Consider the following 12,197-nt stretch of genomic DNA (forward strand, 5'->3'; position numbering starts at 1 on the left):
TAAAAACATTTTCCTCATTCATTCAGAGTTTTAGATTTGCCATTATTTTCATAATTCTTACGAAGAGATACTGCCTCCCTTGGGCCAAACACCAGCTAGTATCTTTTTAAAGAATTTGGTGGAGGTGGCTAGGAGCAGCTAGACAGTTATCATTTCACAGGTATATTAGGTGTTAAAAGTATTAAATTGACCTTCCTTTTGTGGGCAGCCTGATTCTATAAGGAGAGGGAAAGAAATGGAAAGTGTGCTGAGTGGTGATAATGAAAAGCAAAGGGGGAAATGCTTAGATAGTAATTAAATCTTCCACCACATAGAAAGAAGTGTTGAGTACGGTTATCAGGTAGGCCTGTATTGTTGGCAGTGTGAAGTAGGTCTCCACCTACTAGTATTTTCTGGTAGCAAATAGAATTTGATTATGTGTTGCATAACTTATTCAGTAGGTAGCTTTGACCCTAATAATCCGTCATGCACAAATACAGATTTGTATCTTCAGGTTAGCCTGGAAACAAAGCCAGCATTAGCATCCAATCCTAGTCCATTGCTTTGAGTCTGGTATTTTGCATTTATGTGTTGTGCTTGTTTTCTTGGAACTCAGATGCCTTGTAGATCTCTATTTTCTTATTCCACAGTTCTTGTACATCCTTTGCTTATGGAATAAATACAGCAAAGAAAATCTGGTCTTTTGAGGTGAATTCAAGAAGCAGTTTCTATTTAACTTATTAATTTACTGTTATTCTAGAATTGAGGTATATTCCTATGGAAGACACTTTTTATGTTTTTGGAAAGTTTTTGGTGTTCATAATTCAGATTATGTTCAGTTTTGTGGTATTGCAACATGTAGGTTTGTAGTGCTTGCTAAGAGTTTTAGTTCTTAAAGAGCTCAAGGTTCACTCTTTGAAGGATGAGTTAAATTCTGGTCTATACTTGCCACCCTTGTCTTTGTACACTGAGAATTCCTACCACTTATGGGGAGGCTCTGTCTTCACATTCAAGGCATCTAGAATTTGGTTTCCTTCTACCAGCTGACCAGATTGTTACAAAGACTGCTAGGATTAATAGTAGATGCAGCAATAGTATTAGACTACTAAGATTTTTCTCCTCCAGTTGGTGTTGCCATCAAACATGTGTACGCTAGTTTCATTTAACATTTATTGAACACATTTTAGGTACTTGGCACCAAGCTGGATCCTAAGAATACAAACATGAATAAAAGTAAAGGCCTTGCTCTAAAGGTGTTTACCACCTAGACTGAAAATTATAAACTTTGAGGTTTTGGTTTATGTAAATGAGATAGCAGTTATGAGCTCAAGGTTTTGTAAGGAATATCTCTGTGTTTGAAAAGAACAAGGTTGTTTAATTAACTCTGTGAGGTTAGTTCACTTGGGCATCTTGATGGAACCTCCAAAACTGTTAAAATATAATTTTCAGAAAGGTAAAGTCACAACTCTCATACCAATGTGAACGAACATGTATCAGTAATTTTGATTCAATTTACTACTTAATGAGGGAACTCATGAGATCTTAGAACCACTTCAAATGAAAATTGGAGGAGGTAGGTATTTATAGGCAACTTAATAAAAGAATATTAAAGTAAGATTTTGGGGTTGGACACAAAATTTGTTAATGTCCTACAAGAACATAAGCAGTAAATTTGGGATTGTCTTTCCTGCTGATTAGGTTTTGCATCTGTACCAGACAAAAATCTCTAAGTTAATCTGATCAATTTGTAAAAGAGCCCAGTCAGTAGAAAGTAATCAAAGGTTCAAGCGTAGCTTGAACTGTGCTGAAGAACACCTAGTTATCTCTTTTGCTTATTTTCAAGTTTTGGCTGATTTTTCTGGAAACCAAAAAATACATATATTTGACCAAGTTACTATTACTGACTGAAAACGCAAGGGATTTTTTTAAACCAGCATTAAATATTCATTTCACTATGTAGAAGAAACACGAGCATTGAGAAATAGATTTAAGAAAAAATAATTTTGGAAATAGAAATGTGTTGTTCTTTAACTTTTTGTTTTGTTGTGCTGCTGTTCTTTAACAGTTAAAACAGAACTTCACCTAGGACATTTAAGTACATACAGAACTACAAAGGGTAAAGTAGAGCTAAATGACACTGCTAATGGATAATACATGCATTGTTAACATTACTGCTAAATTATGTATCTTTCCTAAAAGAGCCAGAGACATAAATGCCTTCATCACTATTCCCCGAGAAGATTGAAGCTATCATATTACTCGGAGGAAAAAAGAGTGTGGGATATATTTGTAAATGCAGCTTATTACCTGTGTCTTTGAAATGCCTGTGGTACTTTGTGCATGTGCTATTCGATTGTATGCTGAGAAAAATCAGTGTAGGCATTCTATATGTGGGAAACATGCCTTAAAATCATTTTAGCAGGTATTTTAGTCCCTGGTATTTCCGTGGTAGATGCCTTTTCTGTAAGGCCTTATTCACCAGGCTAGCCAAGGAAGAGAAAATGTCTGTCGTTATTATCTGTAGTTACAAATGTCACAGAGAACTAGAAAGAATTGGTAGAGTTACCTTGTTCCTGAGTCTAATTTCATTCAGGTTAAATATTGACCTCCCACCTCAACCATTATAGTTTGCTCTTAGATATCTGTTAAAATTCAAGAGGTGTGAATGTTTGAGTTAATTAATAGCAGTCTGTGGCGGGGTGGGGGGGTGGGGGAAGAAGGTTGAGGGTTTTGATTCAGAACTGCTTTTGTGAAATCTGAAAGAGTCTAGTGTTTATGCCTTTGTACTAATATCTCTTGGAACTATTTTAGAAGATTGTGCTGGATCTTTCCTGGGGCCCAGAAGAAAAGCCTGGGGGTCCTTTGAGAAAATGAAATTGGTGTTACTGATATAAGAAGGTCAAGGAAGGCTTCTTTAAGGAAGTGACATTCATGCTGAGCTCTGGAGGATATATTCAGATATTTATTGAGTGCCTCCTGTGTGCCAGGTGCTGTTCTTGGTACTGAGGTTGTAGCAAGGCCTTGGTCTCATAAAGCTTCCATTCTAAATGGCTGTGGCAGAGAGGCCTGGGAGAGGCAGACAGTAAAGAAGTTAATTATCTGAAAGATCAATAGGAATTAACAAAACAAAGAAACGGGAGAAAGGATTTGAGCCCTAGGGAAAGGTAGGAACATGACTTGATTTAAAGAACCAAGACCAAGTGAAAAGGAGATGAGGACTTCCCTGGTGGCGCAGTGGTTAAGAATCCGCCTGCCAATGCAGGGGACATGGGTTCGAGCCCTGGTCCGGGAAGGTCCCACATGCCGCGGAGCACCTAAGCCTGTGTGCCACAACTACCAAGCCTTTGCCCTAGAGTCTGCAAGCCACAGCTACTGAGCCTGTGTGCCACAACTACTGAAGCCCGTGCACCTAGAGCCCATGCTCCACAACAAGAGAAGCCACCACAATGAGAAGCCTGCGCATCACAACAAGCCTGCGTGCAGCAACGAAGACCCAACACAGCCCAAAGTAAATAAATAAGTTTATTTTTTTTAAAAAAAGGAGATGAGCTAGTTGAGAGACTCTAGTGTAGACCCAGGTTAAGGTCTTTACCTGTGAATAGGAAGGCCTATAGGGTTATTTATGTGACAAATTAATTAGATGAACTTGATCAAAGTTGCTTCTTTGAGAAGATCACTCCAACTAAAAGGAATAGGAGAAACTATGATTTTTGTGACATGAGGCCTGTTCTGGATTTCCTAAAGCCACTGAATATAACAGTAGAACTCTAGGGAGTCATTTGGAATTATTCCAAACTAATAATGACCCAGACTGACCCAAGGGGTTCAGCCAGAACTGGATGAGCATTAGGAATGCGTTTTAGCTTGCTGCATTTAGCTTCGTCTCAGCCATGATTTAGTAGTCTTCTTCTATTTTTCAGGTTAATTTTGGTATGGTGTATTTGGAGCAATAATATTCCATTAAAGTGTTTTATGCTGAGTATCCAAAGCATTACTTGTGTTACCACTTGACATAAATCAAGTGTATATCTTTTTATTAACCATGGCCTTTCTTTCAAGGGAGCAGTAGTTTGGTTATATCCTGTTAGCCTGCATATTCGAATCAGGAAGGAATTTTAATGGAAGTAATGGATTTAGCATTGTCTCATGGAATCATGTTAAAAATTAACAACCTAAAATTCTTTTCTTTTTTTACATAAGAACATATAGTAAGTAGAAAGCTTTTGAAATGTGTAAAGTGTTATACACTTTACATTTTAATGTGTAAGCAACACAATGAAAATAACATCAAGATCTAGATATGAGCACTACTATGATCTCCTCCAAGTAAAGTTTTTATTACCCCAGTTTTCTTCATTAAGACACTTTGTAAACTCAAATACTGCTTCTTACTTACATAGCACTTTGTAATTTTTTTTTTTTTTTTTTTGCCGTACGCGGGCCTCTCCCGTTGCGGAGCACAGGCTCCGGACGCGCAGGCTCAGCGGCCATGGCTCACGGGCCCAGCCGCTCCGCAACATGTGGGATCTTCCCGGACCGGGGCACAAACCTGTGTCCCCTGCATCGGCAGGCAGACTCTCAACCACTGCGCCACCAGGGAAGCCTCTGGTAATTTTTTCTTAATTGACCCATTAGCAGCATTTAATAGTTTATCTCTTCCTCCTTTTTGAAATCTTTTCCTCATTTGGCTTCCAGGACACCAAACGCTGCTGGTTTTCTCCCTCTCTGACTACTCCTAGTTCTTCTCCTTTGTTGATCTCCTCATCTTCCCATCTACATCATCCTGACCTCCCTGGAGCTTAGTCTTTGGACTCCTGTTTCTATTTACAGTAGATTTCTTGGAGATCCCACCCAGCCTCATTGCTTCACATTTCATCTCTATCTGATGGTTTCCAATTTATAATTCTGGCTCAGGTGTCTCTCCTGAGTTTGGATATCCAGTTTCTTTCTTAACACTTCCACAAAGATGTGTGATAGGCATCTCAACTAATACTGAGCTCTTTCTCTTCCCCTGAAAACTTGCTCCTTTTGTAACATTTCCAACATTAGTAAATGGCTACTCCATCATTCTAGTTGCTCAAAATATTGAGTTATTCTTGAATCCTGTCTTTCTTTTATAAACCGTATCTAATCTGTCAGCAAATCCTTTTAGCTCTACTTCACACTATAGCAATATTCAGTCACCATTTCTCACTCTTCCACTTCTACCACCTGGGAACACTCTGGGAGTATCAAAGTAGCCTCTTAACTGGTCTCCTCTCTTCTACCCTTGCCCCATTCAGCCTTTTCTCAACACAATAGAGATAAGTGGGATCATGTCACTCCTTTGCTCAAACCTTGTTCAGTGCTTCTCAGAATAAAAGTCGAAGTCCTCCCAGTGGCCTGCTAGGCCCTCTGCAGTCTGGTATTTCCCCCGCTTCTCCTTTTACCTCACTGACCTCATTTACTACTGACCTTTTTTTGCTCTACTCGTGCACCACACTGGCTTCCTCGTACCTCCAACACATAGACATGTTCTAGTCAGGGCTTTTGTATTGTACTTGGAGTTTCTTCTGCCTAGAACAACCTTCCTGCAGATAAAAACATGAGTGGCCCTTTTACCTCCTGTAAGTCTTCAGACAAACATCATCTTGAAGAGGCCTTCTCTTGCAGCCTATCTGCACCTCCTGCTTCCTGGACATTCATATGTAAATGTTCACAGCATGTCCCAATCCAAGCTTATTATCATCTTCCCTAAACTTAACGTCTCCAGTATAAATGATACAGTACTCAGTTCTCAAGCCAGAAACCTAGGAACCTAGGCATCATCTGTTCCTTCCCTCTCACACCAGGTTCATGTCTAATCAACACCGAGTCTTGATTCGTTCTCTTAAAAGGAGTTTTCTAACTTTTTTGCTATGTATCCCAAAAGAATTTTTGAAAAATTTGTACATTTTTATGCTGACATCTAAAAATTTTCATCTTTAAGTTTAGTTTCAGAAGATATAGTTTTATATGTTTTGTAAATACTGATGTTTTAAAATAAAATAGTCCCGTTAGTCTTTTAAATGTACCCAAAATACACTACCAAATGTAAAATAGATCGCCAGTGGGAAGCAGCTGCATAGCACAGGGAGATCAGCTCTGTGCTTTGTGACCAACTAGGGGGTGGGATAGGGAGGGTGGGAGGGAGACGCAAGAGGGAGGAGATATGGGGATATATGTATACTTATAGCTGATTCATTTTGTTATAAAGCAGAAACTAACACACCATTGTAAAGCAATTATACTCCAATAAAGATGTTAAAAAAATAAAAGAGTAAGATAATTTAAAAAAAATGTACCCAATGAAATACACACCGTTCATCCTTTTAAAATACACGACAAAGTGCTTTTTTAATGGTTGGAAATTTACATTGTTCTTTTTTCTCTGTGAACTTTTCATTCTAGTTTCCCCACATAATTATATTCTAATATAATATTTATTTTATGTTTAAAAGTCTTTGATCCCTCCTTTGTATTTATACTTCTTTGCAACAACAAAAATGTCTATATACTGAATTTTAAAAAATTTCCCCAATGACCATAAAGCTTTAAAACTTCCTTTTGGGTTGAGTTATTAGTAGTCCATAGTTGATCAAAAGAACATAAATGTCATGAATTTTGAAAAATAATAATCATAAAGCACCTGACTTGAAAAATGACTTGTTACCTGATCTTTAGAGTTATTCACTTTTTCATTTTCTAGATTTTCTAGGACTTGTCAAATGACTGATTATTATTACTGCTACTTTTTCACTTTTTTTATTTAGAAGTACCTTGTTTAGTCCAATATATCCAAGAAAGATTGGGAAAATAAAAATAGTATTAACTTCAATATACCTTAGCCATGGCAATATTTACTCATAAGATGTATTTTACCTTATCACACTTTTTTGTTGTTGTTGTTTGTTTGTTTGTTTGTTTTTTGCAGTACGCGGGCCTCTCACAGCTGTGGCCTCTCCCGTTGTGGAGCACAGGCTCCGGACGCACAGGCTCAGTGGCCATGGATCATGGGCCCAGCCGCTCCGCGGCATGTGGGATCTTCCCAGACCGGGGCATGAACCTGTGTCCCCTGCATCGGCAGGCGGACTCTCAACCACTGTGCCACCAGGGAAGCCCTACCTTATCACACTTTTTAAATACATTTTCATTGAATCCTTGGAGCTGTAGATCTAGCTTATTGTATTAATTTTCTGTTGCTGCATAAGAAATTATCAACAACTTGGTGGCTTAACACAACACACATTTATTATCTCACAGTTACTCTAAGTTAGAAGTCCAGACATGGCTTAGCTAGATTCTCTGCTTTGGGTCCCATGGGCTGAAATCAAGGTTTTGGCTTGGGCTGCAGACTCATCTGAGGCTCAGGGTCTTCTCCCAAGCTTATGTGATTCTTAGCAGAATTCATTTCCTTTCAGTTTCCTGTCTGAGGCCCTCAGCTCCCAGAGGCTGCTGCCATTCCTTGCCATATGACCCTCCCTATAATATGTCAGTTTGCTTCTTCAAAGCCAGCAGAACTGCATCTGCTGCTGTCACTTGTCTCACACTTCTAGACCCTCTTTTGAAGGACTCACCTGATTTAGGTCTGGCCCACCCAGGGTAATCTCCCTTTTGATTAACTCAAGATCAACTGATTACAGACCTTAGTCACCTTTGCCATATACGGTAATATTATCATAGGAGTGATATCTCACCCTATTCACAGGTCCTGCCCACATTCAAGAGGAGAGGAGTGTACAGGGCATGTATACCAGGGGTGGGAATCTTGGAAGCCAGCCACCTTAGAATTCTGCCTACTCATTTTATGGAAAATATCCCCACATAACCTAATTGGTAAAGTCAATTTAGTTGTCAAGCCAACCAGCCTATTGTATTTATCTTGTTCAAAGTCTAACTTAATTTTTCAATTCAAATGAATGTGTTAATACATGTCACATGCCAACCATCTCACTTCTGAATTCAAATTGTAAGATAGAAAGATAGATAAGGTGTGAAAACTTGCTTTGAATTTTTTCTCCTGAATGAAATAAGGTGATGTTGCCTGTATTTAGTTTTGTTTGTTTGTTTGTTTATGGCTGCTCTGTGCAGCACTCGGGATCTTAGTTCCCTGACCAGGGATCAAACCCATACCCCCTGCAGTGGAAGCGTGGGGTCTTAACCACTGGACCGCCAGGGAAGTCTTATTTAGTACTTTTTAAATATGCTTTCTTTTCTTTGTTCTCATGAGCTTTTCCCTGCATTATAGTGTATTTTTTGACAGTAGGCTAGGGGATAGAAAAAGCAAGGTTAAATGAAAAATATTTATCATTGTCTCCTTGTTTTGTGTCATAGAATTTATTTATTTATTTATTTATTTATTTATTTATTTATTTATTTATTTATTTATTGTACTGCAGAGCAATGCACAATAATGAGATTCAGGATAAGTAGGAGATCTGCCTTTCTTCAGTTAAGTGGGAGGAGGGCAGTTGTGGAGATGTGGGAAAGGAGAACCTCCTTTATTTACTCCTTGAGTGCAAGTACCTTGCCGGCAGATCTTCTTTAAGAAAGAGTGCAAATAGTAGTTTTGGTAGTATGCTGAAGGACATGGGCATTTGGCCCAGGGAGTCTTAAACTTTGACTGAATACTTAGTGATCTTTTCCCCAGGTCACAGGAAAAAAAGCCACTATTAATTTTTTTCAGTTTTATTTTTTTCTCTTAAGTTTTTCTTAGGTCTGTGGTACGTGCTGCAGTTTATCTGCTAATGAGTAGTGCAAGATTGTAAAGTAAATGAACAAGAGATATAGAGGTTTTACAGGGAGAACTGCTTATGATACTTTTTGTTTTTACTTACAAACATGTGCCTATAGTTTTAAGTTTTATAGTCATTTTTATTAACATTCTTCTTGCTTACTATGATGAAGTGTAAGTATCTTAACACTTCATATTCTTCTAAGAGCACTGTGACTTCCAAATGCTCTGCCACTGGAACAAGTTGGGAACCATTGATCTAGCCTGTACTTTCTTGGCCTGATTGTATGGGAAGGTACTTACAGTTCATTTGCCATTTCATTCCAATCAAGGAAAATTTTAATGACAAAACTTTCAGTTTCAGCTAATAGTCTTTCCTGTATGTTTTGATTGTTTTATGGTAAGCCCTTACCTAATATTAAGCTAAATAGAATGAGATTCCTGGCCTGTAGTTTCTGTATTTTAAGTAAACCCACCTTGGGGACTTCCCTGGTGGCACAGTGGTTAAGAATTGGCCTGCCAGTGCAGGGGACACAGGTTTGATCCCTAGTCCGGGAAGATCCCACATGCCGCGGAGCAACTAAGCCCATGCGCCACAACTACTGAGCCTGTGCTCTAGAGCCTGCAAGCCACAACTATTGAGCCCGTGTGCCAACTACTGAAGCCCGCACACCTAGAGCCTGTGCTCTGCAACAAGAGAAGCCATTGCACTGAGAAGCCCACACACCGCAACAAAGAGTAGTCCCTGCTCGCCGCAACTAGAGAAAGCCCGCGCAGCAAGGAAGACCCAATGCAGCCAAAAGTAAATCAATCAATCAGTCAATCAATCAATCCACCTTGAAAACCTGTCAAGAAAGCACCTAATTAAGAACACTAAATCTAAGTGGGAAGGGAAGTGAATATTAATAGACAGTGGGAATAGAGGAATATACAGTGGGAATCCCCTCATTTATAATGTTATATGGGATAACTGAGTCTTCAGGTACATATCCAATGAAATAAAACCAAAGTTAATGGACTTCTTAATTTTTCCCAGTCTCTGAATTTCAGCAAGTTCAGGGAATCTGTTTGCTACCATGAATTTATTTAGCAGCTGTTTACTGAGTGCTTGCTTTATGCAAAGCATGGTGCTAAATTACCTTTGTGTTAGGAATAAAGGAGTGGGGAAGTAGGAAGAGACCAAAAACATAAGAAATAGTTCCTGACCTTAGTTTATAGTGTACAACTGTGGTTTCAATTCTTGATTATACACCCTGATCAGAAAAATGCTACCTCAGAATATTGATTTTAAATAACTTATTTGAGAATTAACATACAATAAACTGCACATATTTAAAGTGTACAGTTTGATAAGTTTTTATGTATGTATACTTAAGTGAAACATTCATAATAAAGATAGTATAGCCTTCAGCCCATAGATTTCCTCTTGACTCTCTATAATTCTCCCTCCCATCCCTCCTGACCTCTAATCCACAAGCAATCACTGATTTGCTTCCTATAACTATAGATTGCTTTTTCTAGAGTTTTTTGGTAATGGAATCACACAGTATATATTGTTATTTTTGCCTGGCTTCTTTCACTCAACATAATTATTTTGAGATCCATCCATGTTGTTGCATACATCAATAGTTCATTCCTTTTTGTTCAGTAGCATTCCATAGTGTGGCTATACCACTTTTTTTTTTTAAAGATTTATCATTTATTTATTTATTTTATTTATTATCGGCCGTGTCCAGTCTTAGTTGCAGCATGCAGGATCTTCGTTGAGGCAAGCAGGATCTTTTGTTGCGGTGTGCAGGCTCTTTGTTGTGGTGCACGGCCTTCTCTCTAGTTGTGACGTGTGGGTTTTCTCTTCTCTAGTTGTGGCACACAGGCTCCAGGGCGCGTGGGCTCTGTAGTTTGTGGCACGAGGGCTCTAGTTGAGGCGCTCGAGCTCAGTAGTTGCGGCACGCGACTTTAGTTGCCCCGAGGCATGTGGGATCTTAGTTCCCTAACGAGGAATCGAACCCACATCCCCTGCATTAAGGCGGATTCTTTACCACTGGACCACCAGGGAAGTCCCCACTTTTTTTTTTTTTTTTTAATCCATTCACTTGTTGATGTACATTTGGTTTTCATATCTTGGCTGTTAAAAATAAAGCTGTAGGGCTTCCCTGGTGGCGCAGTGGTTGAGAGTCCGCCTGCCGATGCAGGGGACGTGGGTTCGTGCCCCGGTCTGGGAGGATCCCACATGCCGCGGAGCGGCTGGGCCCGTGAGCCATGGCCGCTGGGCCTGCGCGTCCGGAGCCTGTGCTCTGCAACGGGAGAGGCTGCAACAGTGATAGGCCCGCGTAACGCAAAAAAAAAAAAAAAAAAAAAAAAAAGCTGTAAACATGTGTATACAAGTCTTTGTATGGGCATATAGTTCCTTTTCTCTTGGGTAATTATCAACGAGTGACTGGATCAGGTAGTAGGTGTGTTTAACTTTTTAAGTAACTGTCACACTGTTTTCTATTTGAACTGTTGTACAGTTTTACATTCCCACCAGCAACATATGAGAATTCCAGTTCTTCCTGCCAGCACTTGGTATTTAAATTTATTTCTAGCCATCCTAATCGGGTTATTATACTGGTATCTTGTTTTAATTTGCATTTCCCTGATGATTAATGATGTCAAGCATCTCTCCTGTCCTTATTTGCCATCCATATATCTTCTTTGGTGAACTGTTTGTTCAGATCCCTTGCCCTGTTTTGTTAAGTTGTTTGATTTCTTGTTGTTGAGTTTTGAGGATTCTTTATGTATCTAACTATAAATCCTTTATATACAAAGATTTTCTTTCAGTCTGTAGTTTTTTATTCTCTTAGTATTACCTCTTTAAAAATAGCAATAGGGGCTTCCCTGGTGGCGCAGTGGTTGAGAGTCCGCCTGCCGATGCAGGGGACACGGGTTCGTGCCCCGGTCCGGGAAGATCCCACATGCCGCGGAGCGGCTGGGCCCGTGAGCCATGGTCGCTGAGCCTGCGCGTCCGGAGCCTGTGCTCCGCAACGGGAGGGACCACAACAGTGAGAGGGCCGCGTACGGCAAAAAAAAAAAAAAAAAAAAAAGCAATAAATCTTTATTGGGATTTTTTTAACAAAATAATTTTAAAACAAACAACCCAACATGTAAACAAGAAAGTAAATAAAGTTAATTGGCATTATTATATATATATATACATCCAAGGATCAAAACAAATTCTGGGTTAACATTGCATAATCCAGTAAAATGTTTTGAACCGTCAATGTTCAGGGTAACTGTATTTAATACTATCAATAATGATACCTTATCTTTGAATACTATAAAATAGTTTATGGATTATAAACTATATAGTTTAGGTTTTCATTCTTCCCATGAATCCATATGCCACATGTATACTAGTCCTAAAATGTATTTATGTTGTCACTATTAGTCCAAAATATCCATCATCCCAAATTAACCAGGTTACAAT

General features: G+C 39.1%; 1 protein-coding gene across 4 annotated transcripts in view; it reads left to right on the plus strand.

The window, feature by feature from the left end:
• The window catches only part of SOS2 (SOS Ras/Rho guanine nucleotide exchange factor 2), a 100,168-nt gene that overhangs the window by 1,327 nt on the left and 86,644 nt on the right, over positions 1-12,197 (plus strand). The window contains exon 1 of one of the 4 annotated variants that reach the window (XM_067736516.1): positions 3,345-3,487. The exons of 1 other annotated variant lie outside the window; for it this stretch is intronic. In XM_067736516.1, the coding sequence (XP_067592617.1) occupies positions 3,398-3,487 (90 nt within the window). In that variant the 5' untranslated portion in view covers positions 3,345-3,397. Of the gene's footprint in view, positions 1-3,344; positions 3,488-12,197 lie in introns of those variants that run through there. 2 more of the 4 variants (XM_067736497.1, XM_067736526.1) reach the window with 2 other exon arrangements.

The sequence above is a fragment of the Pseudorca crassidens genome, chromosome 1 (assembly GCF_039906515.1).
Source record: "Pseudorca crassidens isolate mPseCra1 chromosome 1, mPseCra1.hap1, whole genome shotgun sequence".
NCBI lineage: Eukaryota > Metazoa > Chordata > Mammalia > Artiodactyla > Delphinidae > Pseudorca > Pseudorca crassidens.